The sequence below is a fragment of the Saccostrea echinata genome, unplaced genomic scaffold, assembly GCF_033153115.1.
Source record: "Saccostrea echinata isolate AGI-Se365-2 ecotype Australia unplaced genomic scaffold, CSIRO_AGI_Sech_v1 ptg000008l, whole genome shotgun sequence".
NCBI lineage: Eukaryota > Metazoa > Mollusca > Bivalvia > Ostreida > Ostreidae > Saccostrea > Saccostrea echinata.
This window is the reverse complement of record NW_026889757.1, coordinates 12223574-12247234: the sequence shown is the minus strand read 5'-3', so window position 1 is coordinate 12247234 and position 23661 is coordinate 12223574. Positions and strand designations below refer to the sequence as shown.

The window sequence follows — 23661 nt, the reverse complement described above, 5'->3', positions numbered from 1 at the left end:
TTAAACGGTGGTCGAAATTACCCTGACTTACCCTACATTCCTGTTTTTCTTTTCGAGAGGTTATTCACTTGAGTTATTGTTATGAAAGTAAACTCTTGAGATAATCCGAAAGCCACGTGTTGGGATCACCAAAACGTTTTATTCATAGGAAATTTAAACTTGTGTTTAGTTTATGATTTAATGACTTGGATCGACACATGACAATATTCCGACATAGCAGTAAAAATGTAAACAAGTTTATTGAGCTTTTTCCTCCAAAAATATTACAAAGGGCGTAGATTTTTGAATTACGAGAAGATGTCAGATGAAGTACACACGGATCATAATTACAGGTTAATTAGAAATCTTTGATAGATAATCAATGTAAATATTGTATTTTCAACACAAATATATGATGGGCGGAGACGATATTTTTGCGTGTTTCTCTAATTTTTGACAATCTCATCGAATTCCAAGCATCGTTAAAAAAGATGAAGCCTATAAATTCAATTCATTTTTTTTCACAAATAATTCAAAAGCGATGAATTCAAAAAGACAAATACAATTATATTGATCGACCGTGGACAGGTGGGTGATCAGGATCATACACAGGTCCGGCACAATCTCTTGATTAAGCTATATAGCTTGAAATAGCTATATAGCTTTATCAAGCTATTCAAAATAGCTTGATAAAGCTATTTATATGCAAGTTTTCACAAAAATGTTATTTGTACAAAATAGACAAAAAGTCGCAAGTATTTGACTATTCATATATGTAATATGGGTTATCAAATCAACAACCCAAATCAAAGATAGTTTTAACATTGCAGCATTTGAATACTTTTAAGAAAAAAGATGAATTTCCATTGTTTGGGTAACTGTACACTACCTTGTGTGCCTTGAGGCATGGATAAGTATGATTGCTTCTCATTGTACTGAATTATTACCAATCAATTATCTTGTTGACCATAATTGGCCTCCTTTATAATTTCATTGAAGAAGTAACTGTATCAATTGCTTTATATAGCCCCAAAACTTTTAGAACTTTGAGTACAAAGTCTCTTAAGGAGACGCAATTTGATGAGTGATTTTTACATCACTCATTATCACACATGCATTATTTTCATAAGAGTTCAAGGTTAAATATCATCACTGCACCAAGGTGCGACTTTTTGTGCATACTTGGAAAATAACACATTTGAGAAAAAAGTGTGATAAAATAGCTAAATCAAGCTATTCTGAATAGCTTAATAAAGCTATATAGCTAAATCAAGCTATATAGCTTAATCAAGAGATTGTGCCGGACCTGATACAGTCAAAGTTAACTCGTTATCTTAAACTTAATGGGATTGAGAATTTTTTTTTGAGATATCCGAGAGTTCAATATACTGACATTAAAATACATGATTAAAAAAGTTGTAGAGAATTTCAACTCACTTTGACATATCCATGGTATCTGAGATATCGATGTTCGAGATACCCAAGTTCCAGAATATCAATTTTTGTTATAAATTATCTGTTATGTTCATGATATGTTTTAAAATCACAGGGAATAAAAATCATTTATCTATAAGTATAAGCATGAATTCAAAATGTATGTTGGCTGTATTAATTATAACCATGTTTTACTGTTTAATTATCTCTATCAACTGATCAAAAAAGAGAAGCGAGTCTTTCTGAAACAGAAATCCCTCTTCGAATAAAGGGATATTTCTCAAAATAAGGGGATACATGTATTTTTCAATATCTAAATATATCTCTAATAGGGACTACTGAAAAGCTTTCCGGTAATAGAATGAAAAAAAAAACAGCCAACAAAAAACTAATGGATGATCTCTTGAAGATTCAAAGTAAGATACTACATCTTTTTTTCCTCAAGGGAGAATGTATCAGTCATAACATCTACTAGAACAATCCATTTATAAAAGAGATATCTCAATCTTTAAACAAAGAATTTTGTCAGTGGAAAGAGATATCTCCATCTGAATAAAAAATACATATACCACCAGGAATTTCTTACATTTTCATTTGACTGGTAAAATTTTTAATTGTCATTTCCTCAAAGACCAAATGCATGACAGGATTAAAAAGTTTGCTCTTAAAAACAATCAACTATATATATGGTAACCCTCTTGAAATATTATATATTTCCCTTTTTCAAGATACATGTAGACACTTGTAGTTCCTTGGGATGTTGAAAGTACTTCAAAAAATTAAAAATAATTTTATCTTGTGTTTTCAGTCCATATTTCAGCTCACTGAACCCAAAGTATATCTGTATCTTTATCTACCTTTAGACACTGACAGATTATGAGGATAAATGAGATCACTATGTTTGTGCTTCCTCATTCCAGAACAAGGGAGTTAATTATGCACCTATTTCAATTAAATTCATGCATCTTGTTTTTTTGAATAGATCATGATAAAATGGCATTTCATAGCTTATTGGCACAAGTTTTTATTAACACATTCAATAAAAATTACATGTAGCAGGAATATAAACAAGAGGCCCATGGGCCACATCGCTCACCAGAGCACATTGGCTGGGCAAAAGCACAAATGAGTTCAGTATTGAAAAAATTACCACCGCGTGGGGGGGGGGGGGGGGGGCTTGAATTTTAAACTACCTGATGATGCTTCCATGTCAGTATAACAAATGGTTTTCTTGTACTTGAGATTTTTAAAAAAAAATTTCCCATATATTCCTTTGTAAAAATTTTATCCCCCATTGTGGCTCCTCCCTATCCCAGGGGTCATCATTTGAACAAATTTGAATCTACACTACCTGAGGATGCTTCCAAGATATTATCCTATATATTTCTATTTAAGACTTTGATCCTCCATTGTGGCCCCACCCTACCCCCGGGGGTCATGATTTGAACAAAATAAAATCTATACTACCTGAGGATGCTTCCACATAAATATGATCAATCAGGGCTTTGCTGTACCTGAGAAGATTTTGAAAATTTTTCCTAAATATTTCTATGTAAAACTTTGATAGTCAATCATGGCCCCGCCCTACCCCCAGGGGTCATGATTTGAACAAACTTGAATCTACACTACCTGAGGATGCTTCCATATAAATATGACTCACCTTGTCTTTGCTGTTCTTGAGAAGAAGATTTTTGAAGGTTTTTCCTATATATTTCCATGTAAAACTTTGATCCTCCATTGTGGCCCCGCCCTACCCCCGGGGGTCATGATTTGAACAAACTTGAATCTACACTACCTGAGGATGCTTCCATATAAATATGACTCACCTTGTCTTTGCTGTTCTTGAGAAGAAGATTTTTGAAGGTTTTTCCTATATATTTCTATGTAAAACTTTGATCCTCCATTGTGGCCCCGCCCTACCCCCGGGGGTCATGATTTGAACAAACTTGAATCTACACTACCTAAGGGTGCTTCCATATAAATATGACTCAACATGTCTTTGCTGTTCTTGAGAAGAAGATTTTTAAAGGTTTTTCCTATATATTTCTATGTAAAACTTTGATCCTCCATTGTGGCCCCACCCTACCCCTGGGGGTCATGATTTGAACAAAATGAAATCTATACTACCTGAGGATGCTTCCACATAAATATGATCAATCAGGGCTTTGCTGTACCTGAGAAGATTTTGAAAATTTTTCCTAAATATTTCTATGTAAAACTTTGATAGTCAATCATGGCCCCGCCCTACCCCCAGGGGTCATGATTTGAACAAACCTGAATCTACACTACCTGAGGATGCTTCCATATAAATATGACTCACCTTGTCTTTGCTGTTCTTGAGAAGAAGATTTTTGAAGGTTTTTCCTATATATTTCCATGTAAAACTTTGATCCTCCATTGTGGCCCCGCCCTACCCCCGGGGGTCATGATTTGAACAAACTTGAATCTACACTACCTGAGGATGCTTCCATATAAATATGACTCAACATGTCTTTGCTGTTCTTAAGAAGAAGATTTTTAAAGGTTTTTCCTATATATTTCTATGTAAAACTTTGATCCTCCATTGTGGCCCCGCCCTACCCCCGGGGTTCATGATTTGAACAAACTTGAATTTACACTACCTGAGGATGCTTCCACATGAGTTTCATCTTTCCTGGCCCTGTGGTACTTGAGAAGAAGATTTTTCAAAGATGCTATTAATTTTTCACTAATTCTTTATTATCTCCCCTTGAAAAAGGGCGTGGCCCTTCATTTTAACAAACTTGAATCCCCTTCACCCAAGGATACTTTGTGGCAAGTTTGGTTGAAATTGGCCCAGTGGTTCTTGAGAAGAAGTCGAAAATGTTAAAAGTTTACAGACAGACAGACGGACGCCGGACAAAAAGTGATCAGAAAAGTTCACTTGAGCCTTCGGCTCAGGTGAGCTAAAAAAGGCCAGAATTATTATTAAAATGTGATTTGAAGACAGAAGTCATGCAGCCTTCAATTATATACATTTTTGGATATAGGGACTAGAGATCAAATTCTGTTCAGGTCCATCAAATACTCTTCTTCTTTTGACAATGGGGGCTACATGCCTTCACTTGGAATTGCATGACATTACATGTAGTCTTCCAGGGACAAACATGGCTCAGTGACTCACTGTAAGGACATAGAATTTAATTTTGGTTGGGGAAAGAGGGGAGGGGGTGTCTGGAAAGTATATGTATTCAATGTGACCAGATACAGGTAGCTCAGTCAGTAAACTTTTTAGAGTAAGCAGTAGAGTTTAAATTTAATTAGCAATTGCATATTTTCCCATAATTTCTATTACACAGCATTATATGAATTAATATACCTCGGTGTTTACATGCAAGAAATTTGTAATGTTTGATCTGCAAATAGTATATAAAAGAGATTTAAGTTCAGTACACTGTTAGCCTTTGAAAAAACAAATCATTGTAAATATACATTTTATCTATATATGATCACTGTAGTATTTTGATTTCCTTTTAATGAAGGTAAGATGAAAGAGAAAATTTGTGTCCCTATTCCAGGTCAGAACACAAGAGCTTGCTGTTTGGATTGAAGACTGTAACTGAAGGATTATTGTCTGGACAGAGCAGTAATGTCTGGAACATCCACGGAGGGCTCAACAGGATGTGTGCTCAACTGGAGCACATCATGTATCATGGTTTGAAAAGCATTAAGGTAGGTCTAGTGAAAAGTTAAGAAGATTGATTGATTGATGTAAACTCATATATGATTATATACATGTACATGCATGTATATGTGTCTTCTTATGGTGTCAGTGTGAAGAAATGAGTTATTATGATATATGTCAGGTAGGGAGATGAAGAAGGTAGGTAAATTATCATATGTGATTTTTCTCTAAATGTTTAGTTAAAAGCACGTTTTTGTGTGTTTACTGAAAGCATTTTAAAGAAGACTTCCTTTCATTCAGAAATCTTTGTATGTTCTATGGTTGGCATCTTTTTGTATGTTTTATTGTTGGCATTTTCTTTAAAAAACCTGTTTTCATAAATGTACCTTTACACTAAAAAAAAAAATATTGATAATTTTTCTCCTTTCAAACAGGGAGACCTTGGCATACAGCTGGACTTCTGGCCAGTTGTGTACAGCCTGAAGACATTGAACCCTGTCCTGGCCCCAGCACTGGACAAGGTCAATAGGTCAGGTGGAAACAGGGGATCTACTTGGCTTAGAGAGAGCTTAAGGGATCACACCTTATCTTCTCAGTTATCTACCCTTGTATCCAACAAGTCACTGATGAACAAGTTTTACTTTGGTAAGCATTAATATCTGAAAATTTAGTGGTAATTTAAAAGATTTTTTTTTTAGCCATTAATATGAATTGATTTTGCTTATTGTGAATATCTGGCATTTCAGAGTTTGCTTTCCTAAATGATGAACAGTACTTCAAGGCTTTATGTGTTTGTTTGAAAGCCATTGAGCTCAACAGAATTTCCCTGTTAGCTGAACTGGATCTAAAATTGGTAAGGGGAGAATTTACTTTATAAAATATGAAGATAAATATGAACAGTAAGTGTCTTCTAATTGATGCAAAAATTTAAACAGATTTCCATATAGTAAGTAATTTCTGCAGTTGTGTAACTTCAAAGTTCTGTGGTAACAATCATTATGAAAATTGAAACTTAAGGTTCATTGACCCTCTTGTAAGGGATAACTCTCACTGTGAGAAATAATTATTTTTTCTCAATAAATTTGTCAAGTTAAAAGCCATTTCTGTCAAATTTTGCCCCTGCAACATGCAATTAATTTGTGTGCATTTTAAATGAATTATTTTTTTTGGGGGGGGGGGGGGAGAGAAATCATAAGCATAACACAATTAAGAGTGAACAGAGGGATGATAAACTTAAAGTACATGCATAAAAATAAAAACTTTTTTTGCTGATTGTTTGGCATTGGAAAAATTAAAAGCCTTCTGGGAAAATTAATTTGAATGCTAAATATTTGCAGGATAGAATTCCATCATTGTACTAAGTCAAAGGGTTGATGAATTATTCAAAAAATACAAAATTTGAATTTTAAATTGCATAAAAGCAATAATATAATTGATCATTTGCATGTACATGTATCTACATGTATTTTAATCTGTGGAGAAATAAAGGCAAGGTACACACAGATCGGTTGTACATGAATAACTTTATTTCATGATCATACATGTACATAAATTAGTTCTCCAGCTTTTTCTTAGTATTTCATTTTTGCTTATCTGTCTTAGCTGAGTCACAGCCATGAGCAAGATATTAGAGGAACTAGGAGCAGATCATGGGCTGTACCAGAAAGGAAACATCGCAACTCAGTGGGTGATAGGAAGTCTAGTTCCCATGATGCTATGGCACTTGCACCACCTTTTGCATCTCCAAAACAGGAGAGCATCTTGTGCATGTCTGATGAGCATGCAGTCCCTTCATCTATAAGTATGAAAATATTATACTTATTTAGAATTTTTATGTTTGATTTGTGAGAGATGCACAGGTGCCACAGTATGTCATAGTTGTATTTGCCTTCTAGTCATTTTGTATGTAAAGTTCAATCCTCTAGCTGCTACAATATTATTCAAAATTTTTATCCCATTCAAATATTACATGAGTGTAATGAACAATATATAATTATTATGTCATGACATTTTAATAATTCTTATAAATTGCAGCTGTGCTCTATGTAGATTAATTCATAAATCAATATACATGATGTTTAAGCATTTATGATGACTGAATAATATCTGTATTACAAATATTGATTTTAATGCACAATTGATATGTGTAAATAGGCTCAAATTCAGTAACATGTTACATGTATAATACAGCACTGTTTAATTTGAAAATATTGACCTCAGAGACATAACAAATATTGACAAAGTCATGATACAGAAGTGAAGGCTAACGTTTCTCATATGTGCAAGTCTCTATCTGCTATGAAGACTAATGTTTCTCATTTGTGCAAGTGTGTGCTTTTTATAACAGGAGAAAGCACAAGTCCAGAAGAAACCAAGAGCTTGGCACGTGAATCTTTAAGGACAGTTTTACGTAAATCCGGTTCAGAGTCTCCAACAGGGGATGCCCCAGATTTTAGTTTCTATGACAATCTGAATAGTGATCCTCTTCTAAATATAGAATTTAGTGATGAAGTGAACCATATGAATCCCTCCTTAAAGGAAGTGGTGTCCACTCCACAGCTGGTAAATCATAAGTCCAAGAAGGTCATTGTCAGGAGCCAGTCAGAAACTGGAATGTCCAAAACCTCAGCTGTGATAAAAAATATTTACAAGGATAATGAAGATTTTAGCCATGAAACTCCTGGGTCTGTGAGCAGACTTGAAGATATTTTCTCAGACTCTGAATGCCCACCAAAGGGAGAAGAAAAGGAGAAGGTCAAAGTGAAATCAAAAGGTCATAAGAGGTCAAGGTCAGATCAAGGAGGGATCAAGGTTGAGAAAATGACACAAAAAGAGAATAAGGTTTCAACAGAAGCAAAAGGAGTAGTAATATATGAAAATAAAGGTTTGTAAACAATTCTTTATCCTACATGTTAATATCAATGATCCTCTATATCAACCTTCACAATTTTTTATGAAAAATAATATGGGCTTATGGATATGTAATTATAGAGATACTCTACTTAAATGTGGTAATCTATTATTTTCATGTACAAGTACGTGTATATGTATTTAAAATATATATATCAAAAAAATAAATGTTATGTTGCAAGTATCATGTTTAGTTGTTATATTGTATATGTAATCCTGCACAATAGATGGTTTGACATTACTGGAATGAAATGTTTAATTTGTGAAATAGTTTAAAATATGAAAATGGATATTGAAAATGTCACATTTTAATACATTATGTGGTTTATGAATTACAGATATGCCAGGGGAGGGAACATTTAAACAACCTTTACAGGGACAGTCCCTCATTAATTACCTATCCTCCCAGGATTTCCACACCTGTGCCAATCTAGATAAAGTAAGTAGTTTTGAAATAATGTTGTTAAATTTTTGATTTTACAGTGTACATTTGCTTGACTTTGTACTTAGATTTGAATTCTAAGTTGTTGTTTGAAACACCTGTGAAATAGTAAAGCTTTTGCAAAAAAATTTTCATTTTAGAATTGGAAATTTCATAATAGATATTTTTCCTTTCTCATTAGGATATAAGTTTTCAATCAAAAGAAAATGTACAGCCTAGAAGATTACTTTTTCAGTAACTGAATCTTCTTTTTTTTTTTACAGGAGAATGCACATTTTAGCATTTCTGAAGCCTTAATAGCAGCCATTGAGCAGATGAAGTGGAACCATGTGATCAGTCCCAAAGTACGAGAAGATCCGGACGAAGAGGATTCTGATGAGGAAATCAACAAACTTAAGCAAAGAATCCGGATTAGAAAGCAACAGAAACTAAGGGAGGTAAGAACAAAAAACAAACAACGGATCTGGATCAGTAAGCAACAGAAACTAAGGGAGGTAAGAACAAAAAAAATCCATGTTCCAAAACTTTTAAAGGGAAGAAGCAAATATAAAAAACAAATTACCCAGATCAGTAAAAAGCTAAAAAAGTTATTGTAAGTTTCAAGTATTTTAATCAAGTTTTTAAGAAAGGTTTAAGAAATTTTATTTTCTTTTTCTTTCTTTTCCTGTTTTTTTTTTTTTTTAAATTTTGGTGTCCCTTTCATGGAATTTTTAAAGTTAGAATTATTAATTTTCAAGTAATGTATAATTTCCAATATTGTGATCATCAAACAAACCAAATAAATATGAAGAAATTAGGCTATATTACAGTATACATTTATATTTAAAAATCTTAAACTTGTAACTTGAGGATGTCTAACAGACAGACAAAATATGCATAAAATAATTCAATTTTAAGTGTCAGTCTTAAGTCTTGCATTCATGCCTTTGCAAAATACGGTATATACTGGTACTGTTTTTACAAGCATAAGCAAAAGTAATGGTATTTTATATTTTCACAGAAAGCCAAATTTTTTCCAACATCCAGTGATGGACTGACTGAAAGTAAGTATTATAAACTTGAATGTTAGAAGAATTTTTTTTATTTATTGCAGATGTACAGTACATGTTTATTTTCTAGACTTATTTTTACTTTAAATCACACTTCTTTACATCAAATACTTCACTTTCAATTGATATATTTTTTTCATCACAATTATTTTATTTATAGTGTAGATGCACTTAGGCTAATAATTTTGTTGTAGTTTAAGTTGTTGATGCAACTGTAATTTTGTATGTGCAATTCATTTTTTTGTTTTGAATTGAATCATAATTTTGTTTGTACATTTTTGTTTATAATTCAAACTATATTTTCATTTTGTCAGCTGCAACAACTAGCAAGAGTCCTTCTTCAGTGTTAAGTTCATCCTTCCAAAATATTACAGGTGTGCATTGTTTCTCATTTCTGTAGAATAAGATTTCCCCTTGATGACCCCACAATTCAGATATCTGATGAGAATCAATAGTAACTTATTCAGAGCCAAGAAGGCCTTTAACTATCAAGATATGTATTGAATGAGTCTATAATTTTAGATAATCTACTGTATGAATTATTGTGGAGTCATTTCAATTTCTGGAGGTCAATGTTTGTGTGTAATCTTTTACTTGTTCATGGGGAAATGATTTCATGGGTAACTCATAGGTACATGAGCTTTAATGGACCAGTAGGTTGACAATGTTAACTTTAGTTTGGGGGGGGGGCATATTTGTGGGTATGGGATTAACCAACAAAATGCTTGAACATTGGTCCCCCACAAATGATGATTCCACTGTATTGTGGTGATCAGAGTGATATACTGTAAATGCTGAAGTTATGGTAGAACCTGTGATTTAAAGTATCCCCATTGTGACACCAGCATATTTAATCTCCAAAATAAAGGGAAGGAAACACGAACATCAAGAATCAAAGCATACAGACATTGTAGGGCACAGTATTTATCTATTTATATCTTTAAAACAATCGAGGTAAGAAACCTGATAAAATAACTACTTTAAGATATTTAAGACATACTAAATTAGTTTCATATGAAATATTAAAAAATTTAAATGACAATATTGAATTTGTTCAGCTCAAGGTCCTTCTTCCCCTGTAGAAAATCAGATGTGAAATTCAATTCTGACATACATCCATGCATTTTGTTTGTGTCATCATACTTGAAATGAAGTTATGACCTATCTAGAGGATTGAGTTTGATTATACATTCATATGATTAGTTAACTTTAGATTATTTTTTCATTAGACAGCAGTGGTTCTGATGTTGAAGTGGATGAAATAGAGTTTACAAGTAAGTCTGTTCAAATGCATTAAAAACATTAAAAACCATGGAACAATGCTGCACATTCTATTACAATGTATATGATTTACACTGTAATTTACTGAAAAGTGTGTACAAAGCATCAGCTGAGAAGAAAGAAGAATATGATAACAGTATTTTAAAGCTTTTTAAATTCAAAATTTCATTAAATTTTATCCACATGGTAGATGTAATGCAGAAGATCTTTTAAAAAGCAAGAAGTTGAAAGTAGTTTTACATGTAAAATATATGTCAGAAAAAAATCCTTTTAATTAAGCACCTCTAGTGACTCAAATATATTTGCCAGCTTTATCTTACCTGAACACTCAGCACTGAAACTTGTAAGTCAGAAAATTGATATAACAAGGGAAATAGCCTGGTAAGGCAGCGTTAGATGAACTCAAACCAGTCAAGTTTAAAATTTACCTTGAACAACAACTTAGATTATCTATACATGTACATGTAGTTGCTTCTAGATATTGTATTTTACATATTACTTGGATACATGATGTCAAAAAAAGTATAAGTTAGAACTGCACTTTAATATCAATGAAAAGAATACTAGTGAATCCTTCATATTTTTTCTTTTATTTTCAAATAATCATTAAAGCAGAGTACAACATCAGACCATTCAGTTGGATTCACATGACATGATAACAGATGAATGTTAGCCATAAATAAAAGAAAATTTAAATTAAGTTTTACACAAACTTTTTGAATATGACTAAAATTATGCAGTTTCAGATAATGAGCAGGAAAATGAAGGAAATTTGAGTTTGCTCAAATCAAAAGGGCTTTCACTTTCCCTGGCTTCACTGTATTCAGGTATGCACTTCAATTGAAACCTTCCCTTAGCTGTAGAGCTCACCTAGCTTGCTACTGATCAGTTGAGATTTAAAGCCTATCTGAAAATGAGACTTGAGTCAAATTTTCTGATAAAAATTTCACCCATCTGTCTGCCTATATGACATCCCCCAAACCAGAATTAGAGTGGTTGAAACCATGAACTTCATTTTAACAGTTTATAGCAACAATAAGAGATTTTATTTATCTCCATTAGTGAGGAATAAATGTTCGCTTAGGTGAGTGTTGTGGCCCAAAAGCCTCTTGTTAATATTCAGATACTGTGTAAATTTTGAAGAATCATAGGAATGCAATTTACAATGAAACTGACTTCTTTCAGATGTTTTTAAATTTAAAAAAGGTTAGACTAACCTGTAACCTATAATTACATGTTGTTCATTATGCTTACTGAATGACCTTTTCTTTTCAAGATGCTGATTTGCAAAAAGTTAAACCTGACAGACAAAGGTTAGTAAGTTACTGTAAAAGGTCACAATAATCTGATGTAAAAAAATTTCATTATAGCAAGATTTTTGTCATAGTATTAGTTATCCAGGTTCAGTCAAGGGTGTAAGGGGATTTACCCTGGGTTTTATTCTATACACCCTGAGGCCAAAGGGTGTATGGAATAAAACCCGGGGTAAATCCCTGTACACTCTTGACTGGACCTGGATAATAAATTTGTTTCTTATGTATCCAAATAAATTCTATCTAAATGCAAGTCTAGTCAATGGTGTTTCAACCTATCGATAAAATTTACTATGTGCTACCATGCCATCATGTTATTTTGCTTTTTGTGATAAACTATGCATGGTGACGTCACATTGTTTACCCCGGGCTCAAGCCTGGTGTACGGAAATTAACCATGGCTTGCAAACCAATCAATCTCGTGTTACAAGCTAGATAGGAAATAATTTTTTATGCATCAGTAAAGTGTTTGAATGGATTCCCCTAATCATGCTAATAGTATTATCATGTTGAAGAAGGAAGACTGATGGATGAAGCATCATCATTATGTTGAAGGGGGGGGGTCTTATTTGCTTGACTGCACATTTTTATCATGGTGAACTTTTGGAGACTGTTTTTTTCTTCAACCATAATGATGCCAGAGTAATCTTTTGAACAAGATCTAGATTGCATCTATAGGTTAAATAACTATACATGTATTTTGTCATTGAGATGCGGGGTATTGTGATTAGTCAAAATTGATTGATTATTGGTCAATTTCTTTTCTGAACCATACTTCCCATAGTCTGTTACCTTAATCTAAAAAATATGCATTATGTTCTAACTCCTGACACCACAGTAAGTCTGTGATAGCATTTGAATTCAGAGGAGGAAACTCATAAAACACATGGTTCTAAAGATCTAAAAAATGAGTGATGTTTGTATTTTATCTGTGCAGCTCAATGGAGGTTTCAGATCAATCTGGTGTATCAGCAGAATCAGTGGCCATTCTTCTTCTGAAAAAGTTCTCAGAAAAGCAACTTCCCAAAGCATCTGATTTAGAGTGGCTTGTGCCTATATCAGAGGCACCTCAAGAGGTAAGAGAGAGAGAGAGATATAGCACATACAATTCAATGTACATGTACAGTATGTGTGGAACTTGAATCCAAAGTGTTGATTTTTTAAAACATTTCTTTTTCTGTATTTGCTTTTCAGTTACTTCCCTTGCCAAAATCCTATCCAATATCACCTGATGATGGTGAAACTGAAATGGAAGGATTTACAAACTCGGTGATTGGGGTAAGAAACATGGGTAAATTTATTGGCTGCAAATCATGTATTTTTTCAAATAAACTTTTAAGATTGTCATACTCTTTGGCAATGCATGTAAATTGCCTTGTTTATTTCAGGCATTGAGATTGAGGGGAAACAATGAATGGGCCCCTCCCCGATCTCAGATTATTTTTGACATTCATTCAAATCAAAAGTAAGTGATACTTTAGAATTGATCAGATCATCAGAAAGAAATTTTGTTACATTCTGTGTAACCTATGACTTTTAATGTTGGAAAAGTAGGGTCTATTTGAATTACCCGATGAACATTAAAATAGTGTAGGCATGGAAAGTTTGTTTATAGACTTATAAATGCAGTGAATTTCAGGAGAGGGGATGTGATGGCAAAACAGAATTTCCGGTGTGCTGGATGTGGAACTAGAGTTGAACCAGGTATACTGACTGAAAACTGATTTAAAATGGATAGAAGGCAAAATTTTAATATACTCTAAATAAATTGTCATGATTTTTTAAATAATATACATGTACAGTGATTTTTTTCCTATCCCTCTCCTTTATTGATACTGTATTGGAAGAGTTTGATCAATTCAGCTAAATGAACAGTGAATTAAAGGGCTATAAAAAAACAGGTTTCTTAATAAAGGATTTTGCATTTCAGCATATATGAAGAGATTCCGATACTGTGAATACCTGGGGAAATATTTTTGTCAGTGTTGTCACACAAACAAAGTCAACTACATTCCTGGACATATAATTAGGAAATGGGATTTTAAGCAGTATGCAGTGTCCGACTTCTCTTGGCGTTTACTCTCACGGATTTTTAATGAACCTTATTTTAATTTATTGACAATTAATCCAGCATTGTTCAAGAAAGTGAAAGTACTGGACGCTATTCAAGCTTTAAGATTACAGCTGATGTACCTGTGTAAATTCCTTAAGATTTGTAAATATTCAGAAAGGTAATTTGTACTTTTTTTAATCTTAAGGAATGAACTTATATAACTATATAACCTGGGTTGTGGCATTTAAAACTGTATAAATCTTCACCTTCGAAATGCCTTCAAATTGTACAAGTTTTAAATGTGATGTCATGCAGGTTGATTATTAGTTTTTGATGCTAGTCATTGTGGTGTAGGCAAAACAGGTTATATATAAACTAATTTTTGTTTCCAATCAAATAGGGAGGTCTAACCAAAATTAAACTATTAATTACTGAATCACAAAAATAGTACCTAGCTAATTTAACACTTATAAATAGAATATAGACAGCTTATTATTTTGATATATACATGTATTACACATGCAAACTTAATTCATGAAAATCAAATCATAATTCTTATTCAAGAAATATTGTACTTTTAAAGATAAAAAAACTTTACAGTGTTTTAAATACATAAGATTACATTACTGGTAATATACATTTCCTTTGATATTTTCTGAAACATTGACACAACAGTTTGAACATTTCTTTAGCTACATTGTATGTTTTCACAGTATTATTAGCAAGATAAAGAAGGAGCCTTCCCACTGGCACGAGGACGTAGATGTTTATTCTATCTGTGATCTTGTTAATGTAAGTTGATCTTTCAGTTATTCAAATTTGGGGATAAAAACTTGCTTATAAGGAAGTCCTGGGGACCTGAGTTTTTAGTTCCTTACAACCAAAATTCTTTATATTCTTATAAAAAAAAATATAGTGCAGTGATGTGAGGGATTGGGAAAATATTCAACTTCTTTATTAGTGAGAATTCCATATATCTGAGTTCTGTATTTATAAGCGAGTTTTACTGTATATGTTCATGTAACAGAAGTAAAATGTTCCAAGACTGCATAGGTATATGAAAATATGATAATTGTGTGAAATGTGTGTTTGTTAAGTGCACTGTGATCTTATATAAAAACATGTATAATACTGGAGTTTGGTCCCACACTAATACATGTAAAATGTAAATGACTGTATTGATTTCTGCCATTTGAATTAAATAGATTACCGTGTTTGGCCGAATATAATATATACTTTTTTCCTAGAAAAAGGGGTGGGTATTTCACATCACAATAGGATTTTGACAGGTTTTTTCTTTCAGGTGAAGTACAGATATCATTATTGTTGGAACATTAACTTGTTGAAAATGTTATATTTAAAATCTGTTGATTGTTACATTGTATACCATATAAGCAGAAATTTTAGCAAGGATTCAATTTTGTTGAGATCGATAAAATTTAATATTGCTAACAATTCATTTCACATCGGAGGTTATCATTATCTTTCTATGGATCACAAAATCGCTAAAATTACTTTTCACTAAAATAAAATATCGAATTTTTAGGAAAAATCGCCAAATTTGCATCTCGCTAAAAATTCCACTTGTACTGTATATTGATGAGCCAGTTAAAATTAAAATGTCTTTTTTTAGATAAAAAATAATTCCATGTTTACCAAGCTCAGGGATTTGGTGAATGAAGCTACAGATCATGTAGAAGAATGCTCGGTAAGGCAGATTCTGTCCGGGTGTAAACTGCATTATTTTCATGAACATTTGATCATGTTCAGAGTATACTTACACCTGTCTGATGATATAACTGAACTTTTGTAGTTCTGCCAGGGATTTGGTTATATTTGTGAGCTCTGTAGAGATGAAAATGATGTTATCTTTCCATTCCAACTGCATACTGTCACAGTTTGTAAAGGTTAGAAACATTTCCTCTTTAATATAAGAATTCATACAGTACGAGGGGCATGTGAAAAGTTCTGAGTATTGTTTTGTGAAATGTTAAGCACTTAAAGGAAGTTGAAGTTTTTGATGTCATTTAAAACATCAGAAAAACTTGATTTTTTGAAGGCTACTCTGGTCTTTGAACCCCAGTAATAATAAAGAATGACTTTTGAATTTAGCATTCAGTCAGACATTTAATTATACTGCATGAAGTCTAGCTGTTAATCTTCCCTCTGTTTTCAGACTGTTCATCTTGTTTCCACAAGGCATGTTATATAGAAGGAAAGTGTCCAAAGTGTTCAAGGCTTGAAGCAAGGTAAAATTGCCTATAGCATTAAAACCAGTGTATGGCATTTCAAGAATCTTTTCGATTTACATTGTTTTAATTTTTGTTGGGAGACTTTTAGGCTAATATTTTACACAGTCCAAAACTTGTATTCTTTATTTAAAGTCTTGCTGTGTTTTGGGAGGGGGGGGGGGGCTCTGATTTTGTTTTCCCTTAGTTATCCTTTCAGAATCTTATTTTTGCCTTCTACGAGGGCTGTCCAGTAAAATTACGGACAAAAAGTCTAGAGCGAAAAATAATCAACACTGCTTTCTAAAATTTCCCTACTCCTTAATACATTTTTCATCAATATACATAACAAATTTCAAAGAGTTTATATGCTCAAAAATAACAAAATATGGGATTTTATGTGTGATATTGGCTTACGGCACACGGATGATAACGTTAAAATCTCTGAAGCAGCTTCACGTTCATCTTTGCATAAAAAAGCAGAAAAAGTCCCACTTTAATTCCCGGACTGGCAATTTTAATGATGCACACACTTGAGTTCCCCTTTCTTGCTCCAGAAACAGTCGATGGACCAATCTCACACACACATGGGGCCCTATGAAAACTTGTAAAAATAAGTAATGGAAAGTACTCTCACTTTCACTGCCTATTTATGTGGTCATTTTTCAACGATCTGCATCACTGCCAAAAGCTCATTTTTGTATGTTTTGATCTACCAGGGGACTCGATCAAAAAGCTTCCGTTAAAAATAAAATGCACATTCCACTTGTGTTCTAAAGTATTAGGGCGTCATTTCTCAATCAGTATATAATTGAACTGCTCTCCCGTGGCCATAATGTCATCAAACATTGCCATTTTTCTGGTGCTGCGTTTACACTTTCCCATTTCAAAGTCTTGGAAAACTGCAAAAAATTAAGCAAATCCCTTGGAAATTTCTAAATGATGACATAATAGATTGGGAATAAAAAATAATTTTATTTTTACCCCAACCTGATCTATATTTAAAACTTTCATTTTGAAATAATACTGGAATATTCTCAGAAAAAAAACCCTGATTTTTTGGTCGTGCGCGGTAGGGCAATACCCTGTGCAAATTCAAGTATAATAAAATCCTGGGGCCCGTTTTACAAAAGAACTTGAGACTAAGACCAAAAACTTAAGTTGATTGAAAAATTTTGCAAATTAATTATTCTGTTTAAAATTACTATTGTAAACATATCTTACTACATTCTTTTTAAAAAGATAAAATCCATTGTCAATATAATGTTAATTAGAAAGTTATATATGCATGAGAATTAAATTTTGGTCTTAGTCGTAAGTTCTGTTGTAAAACGGGCCCTTTATTTTTAAATATGATTTATCAAGAATACAAAGATGTTCTTAAATATGATAAATAAGCATTGCTGAAAGTTTCAGCTCAGTGCATGCATTATATTTTGATAAAAATGCGATATCCAAGATTTTGCAGGACAACCCTTGTATTGTGAGCAGGGTAGCTTACAGTACATGTACCTGACAAAATAAATGTACATTTAAGCTAGAGTAAAGAATTTCCACAAAATTTGTACTAGGATCTGATTTTTGCCAATATTTTGCTGGAATTAAAGTATAAAATGATGGGGTTTTTTTTTTTTGGGGGGGGGGGTTGAGAGAAAAATTCAGAAATTAAACTCAGGTTGTGTTAGTAGATAGCACTTATTTATCAGTTATTAATGCTAAGGGCTAAGTCACACCTTACCAGATGGTGCTGACAGGTGTCAAATGGATAAAAAAAAAAGTGCAGCAGAATGGAATTCATTGGTAATACTAGACTAGTATGTTGATGAACATCCCTCAACTCTGCATTTCAAGGCTCTTGCCATCAATGTATGAAGCTTATAAAGTGGACAAAAGCTGTGCAATTAACAGCCATTTACTGTGCAAGCTACAGTCAACTAACAGATTCCACTGTATCAGTCATGAATGAGTACCAAGAACAATGAATTTGCAATGCATGAGATACTGACGAAACGGTTTTCCAATGTTAGACTGATGGTCGTCTAATTTGGGTATTCAAAGCACGTCCTGTTTATCCATTTTCACAAAATTGTTCATTTGTGACACATATTCAATGGATAAGCAGACCAGTCAAGTACAGGAAAAGAAGCACACAAGTTAGGTGAAAGGCATGCAAAGGCATACCTCATGTACTTAAATGAACCTACCGTACTTGAAGCAGACACCTTAATTAGTCCAGTGATTAATGTTTTCCAAGTTTTGAACCTACCATAAATAAAATTTCACCATACTTTCAACAAATTTGCAGAATGAGAAATGGAAAGACACATATGGGAATACATTGCAAATTTTGCCATCATTTTACATCTGTTAGAGCTACAAAATGTATCCGTTAAAGTGTGATTGAGCCCTAATATATGATTGTATATCAGATAAAATTTTAAGGTGCTTGGCTATATTTTGTAGGAGAAGACAATTGCAAGAAACTGAAGCACTGGATTCATCTGGCGAAAGTGACACCTGAATGTATAGAACAAATTCTTTATGGAGTTGTGCAATGATTGTGATATTATTTATTGACTGTAGATTGTTAATATTATTCAGTGAAACCTTTCGTATTCTGTTAAGCTATTAAATAAATGTTTGATTTTTAAGTAATTTTGTACATAAAAAATCATACAAATAAGTGTGTACAAGTATGATCTACAATGCTTACATGTATGTTTGAAATGTGCCATTTTGTCATTAAATCAATTTATAAATTTTATTGTCCATGAAAAGATGGAGCTTATGTTTAGCTCTTATTGTAGGACAAATTATTATATAATATTGTTCATTATCAGTGCTGTTGCAGTTTGATAATGTATTATAATTGAAAAAACAACATGGCAAATTTTGCATTAAAAAGAATAATTTAAAAAATCAAATTTGCATGCAAATTTATATCAATTAAAAAAAGTAGCTATTACATGTATATATATTAAGATAATATATAATTGAATAAATTTTATATATTTATTTATTTTTTTTTGTTGTAAACCATCAACCACTTGCTCTTCAAAACAAAAACTGCAACATTCTTCATTAAAATCAGAAACTATGTACCAACTAGAAATCAGTCAAAAACAAAAATGTACGGGCTGAATTTTTTAAAACAATTTGTCATGTTACTCTATTTTATCAACCATTAAAACAATGTTCATTGAAGTTAAAAATGAATAAAAAGAATTGTGCATCTTGATGTTTTCTACATGTGTACCAAGTTGTATTGAAATTTGATCAAAAATGAACGCAGGGTAGCATTTAGACAGAATTTCATTCATTTGATAATTCTAATTTAAGTTATGCCAGCACCACTGAAATCAAAAATTGATGTACACTTAAGCTCGCCTCAAGGAAGTTAGGGAGAGGTTATGTGATACTGTACTTTACCAGTAAGGTTTTTGGAGGAGTTTTCTTTAAGTATAAAAACTACCTGCCTTATACTCAGTATTTATCAGAGTTACATGGTTGATGCATCTAATACTGATGATGTTCATTGTACCAGTCACGTACCAGATGCTGCAGCTTCAGCCAATACTTTCCAAAAGAATGGCCAGGAGCAGGTTAATGCTTTTGGAACAGGTTGTATTTACTTGGAACTCTTTTATAGGAGCTATACATCTACAGAATTTTTTCATTTAATATAAACTTATGATAAAAGTTTCTGATATCAAAAACTCATACCAGGCAAAAATTGACAGCTAGGTTTCATGGTTACCATGGCAACATGCACCAAAGTCTAAAAATAGCATTTTGAACATATTCAATCCCATTTAAAGGAAATTAATTCTTCTTCATTAACCTTTATAAACTTGTTTTCCAAATTCTGGGCCGTAGTTAAGATTAAAAAAAAATTCGTTTTTGATTTTATTTCTGTTTGCTTTCCCCTCCCCACTTTTTCTAACATTAATAATCCCCTCTTTGCACTTTCCCTTTGTGGCGAGCCACATAAGGGGGAGGGGGGAGGGCAGTCCACTGCCTGGATGCATGGTAGCTGCTACGGCGACAGGGTAAGAAACTTGCTGCAATTGTTGCGCATTTGAATTTCTGATTTTCATTTTCACTTGATGCAAGTGGAATACTCCTTTGACCTCTTAATTTTCTGTGTTTGGCAAGAGATCAGACTGCTAGGCAGATGAAGAGTACGGATAAGAGGGTGCACTGTATCCAAAAATACAGGTGTCGGTAAGATACAGTGTTTACTCCTTTCTCTCTCTCTCTCTCTCTCTCTCTCTCTCTCTGATGTAAAGAAGCACCAGTACTCCTTTTGATGTACTTCTGTCTTACCAGAAGCAGGGTTTCCCCAAACAATTACTACCAATCTTGGAAGATGCAGTAAGGCTAGGCTCGTCTTCTTGCACACTCAATATTTTTGAGTTGCTTTCATATGATCCAGACTACTCGCAACTTTGACCCCCTGTCTTTTTAGTCCAGTCAGTTTAACAAAGGTGTGGACCCAACGTCAAACAAATTGCATCATAAATTATTTCATCATAAATTAAATCTAAAATGTACAAAACATTTGCAGTAAAAAAATCTTAAGAAAATCTTATGAGGGGAAAGTATAATTTGGCATGATTTAATTAGCTATGGGAATTACTATAGAAAAGGGGCAAAACTCTGCAAATCCATCCAATGTTTTGCGGATGTGATTACATTATAAAAGAAATTCTTTTCTTTTTTTCATGAAAGCGTAATCTGATTTAAACCTTTCTGATACAGTTTAATTGATCATTATTTCGCATAGATCATATAATTTGAAACGGGTACTGTGAATTTAATTTCATATATTTTTTGATTTTTTAAAAATATTAGCATTTTTAAAAGATATATAGTGAATATAGAGTTTAAAAAAGAAAAAAAAAATGAATAAATTACCCCTAAATTAAGATTTAGTATGCATTGATCATTTCATTTAGTACATAAACATGATAAATACTAAATATAACCGTAAAAAGAATACCCATAAAGAATAAGAGACGAATATTTTGATCTATGTTTTGATAACCACTGCCCTAAAATTTATAATTATGAGGCGAAGAAATGCAACATACACTTTGAAATGCGCCTAAACATCCATGGGAAGAAATTCTGTGGATTTTCTCCGGTGTTGCTTTAGACTGAATTCAATCAAAGCGCAATTAACGCTAATCTTTATATTACCCATGAGAGTGATGCGAGACAAATGATGGCAGCACTGCTGAGGGAAGGATCCAACATTTTTTCAGATTTAAAATTAAAGCTTTAAAAGAACAATATAAGGCCTTTCATTGGAGGTTGGGGGGGGGGGGGCGTGATTTCAATTTCCTACGTGCTCAATAATAATAATAACGAGTTTAAAATGAAACATATGATTATAGAAAATAAACGAGTAAACGATAAACAAATTCAAATAAAAAGGAAATTAAAATACATGTTTGAGTTTGTAACCCTTATTTTTTTTTTTTTGGTCCCCTACCGGTGAAACCGGAGGGGACTATAGGTTTCCTCTGAGTCTGTCCGTCCGTCTGTCCGTCCGTCTGTCTGTCTGTCTGTCCGTCTGTCTGTCTGTCTGTCCCTCTGTCTGTCTGTCAGTCTGTCCCACTTGGTTTTCCGCACTTTTTTCCTAAACGCTTGCAGATATTGAGCTGATTTTTGGTATGTGAGTGTATCTTGATGAGTTACAGATCAAGTTTGCATTTCGTTCCGCTTCATTGATTTTTAACGGAATTACGGCCTTTTCAATTTTTTCGGGTTTTCCGCAATTTTCTTCTAAAAGCTTGTAGATATTGAGCTGATTTTTGGTATGTGGCTTTACCTTGATTAGTTTGCATTTCGTCCCGCTTCATTAATTTTTGACGGAATTATGGCATTTTCAATTCTTAACGGGAACGGAACCAGATTACACTTGCCGGTAGGGGACTAGTATTGCTAATGCAATACTCTCAGAATGCTTGTTTTAGAAAGTATTTAAGCGTATCACAGGTCACTAATTTTACCCCTTTTCATTGACCACGCAAGTAATGTCATATAAAAACACTGGTTTTTTTCATAAATATGTCTTCGGATGTATACGGGGTGGAATGGGCTGATTTTAGGGCATAGATGGGAAGGAGAGTGTCTGGGGGAAAAGAATTGAAATTTCAAATATTGAGAAATATTGCCTTTGAATGCGTATTAGGAAGGGTGTAAAGGTATCACACCGGTAATTGACCAATCAAAATGAACAATTGTAGTTCCATACATAATAAAGAAATATTTTTTTTATTGTGAGAAATTTTTTAATTTCCCTTATTCTATTTTTACATTTTTGGTATCTGTGCTTAGGATATTTTATGTACTTTGTAAAATATTAAAGGCTTTTGACAGGAACTATTTCTTTCGGGGCATAGGAGGCCACTTCCTGGGGTGCACACAGGATGTTTATAAACACATTGAATACACGTGGTTTTGAGGGTATTCCTGTTTGCGGATGGAAAAATCAGAAAATGCCGTGTAGGTACCCTATTTTTTGGTGTCAGCTGATGTGACTGGTAACGTTTAACACTTGCTGCTAAATATTTTTTCATGAATTCGAATACCTGATTTTTAATGATTTTTTATTCTATATAGAATTACACAGTGAAAACAATTACCGGTGTGGTAAGTTAAATATGCAGGGTATGGGGTAACTCACGATGTCTTAGAGGGACTTGTACACCAGAGATTCTCCTTAGATTTAAAAATATTTTAAGGCTATAATAAAAAAGAAATCGCTAGATTTCAAGATATATTTAATTAATTCTAAATAAAATTTAAATAAATTCCACATGCAAAAAAGGTAGAAGAACGCGTGGTAGCAAAATAATATTGAGCATATTAAAGGAAATAAATGCTATAATTATCAATGACATCCGAGGAAAATATTTGTAAAAGTATTTTTTTTTTTTAGATCCACCTCTACAAGATTCTGCCATAAATTGTCTCGAATCACTCTTAGGGGAATATCGGTGATTAGTGTTAATAGCACTTGTATTGAGTTCAGCTCAAAGCTAAATCGGACGGGATTTCTTGGGATGCCTAAAATTTAAAAAATAAATAAATATAAAATTGGGTATAGAAGGTTTTACTTCATCTATAAATGTCATCATACACAGTTTCTTCTCTCTTTTTATGTATCAGTCGAAAACGATATATTTAAAAACAGCTTATAGAGACAAAAGAGTTACATTATTAATAACATACAGTGCATAATAGAATACAAAAATAGGAGAAAGATGACTCGACCCCAGATTTAAAAAGAAAAAAAATGGAAAGGGGGGGGGGGTCCAT

The 23661-nt window shown here is 32.9% G+C and overlaps 1 protein-coding gene across 1 annotated transcript; it reads left to right on the top strand.

Annotated features, from left to right (window-relative positions):
* Positions 1 to 205: 205 nt before the first annotated feature.
* LOC133181090 (run domain Beclin-1-interacting and cysteine-rich domain-containing protein-like) lies at positions 206 to 19267 on the top strand. Its single transcript, XM_061315636.1, has 23 exons — positions 206 to 332; positions 4950 to 5103; positions 5491 to 5701; positions 5803 to 5909; positions 6659 to 6857; positions 7404 to 7940; positions 8305 to 8405; positions 8672 to 8845; positions 9409 to 9451; positions 9772 to 9831; positions 10687 to 10731; positions 11479 to 11565; positions 12015 to 12051; positions 12989 to 13127; positions 13246 to 13329; positions 13440 to 13516; positions 13691 to 13755; positions 13982 to 14282; positions 14818 to 14896; positions 15738 to 15812; positions 15918 to 16011; positions 16281 to 16353; positions 18796 to 19267. Exons 1-23 carry the CDS (start codon positions 298 to 300, stop codon positions 18851 to 18853), a joined length of 2835 nt encoding a protein of 944 aa, XP_061171620.1. The 5' UTR covers positions 206 to 297; the 3' UTR covers positions 18854 to 19267.
* The last annotated feature ends 4394 nt before the right edge of the window (positions 19268 to 23661 follow it).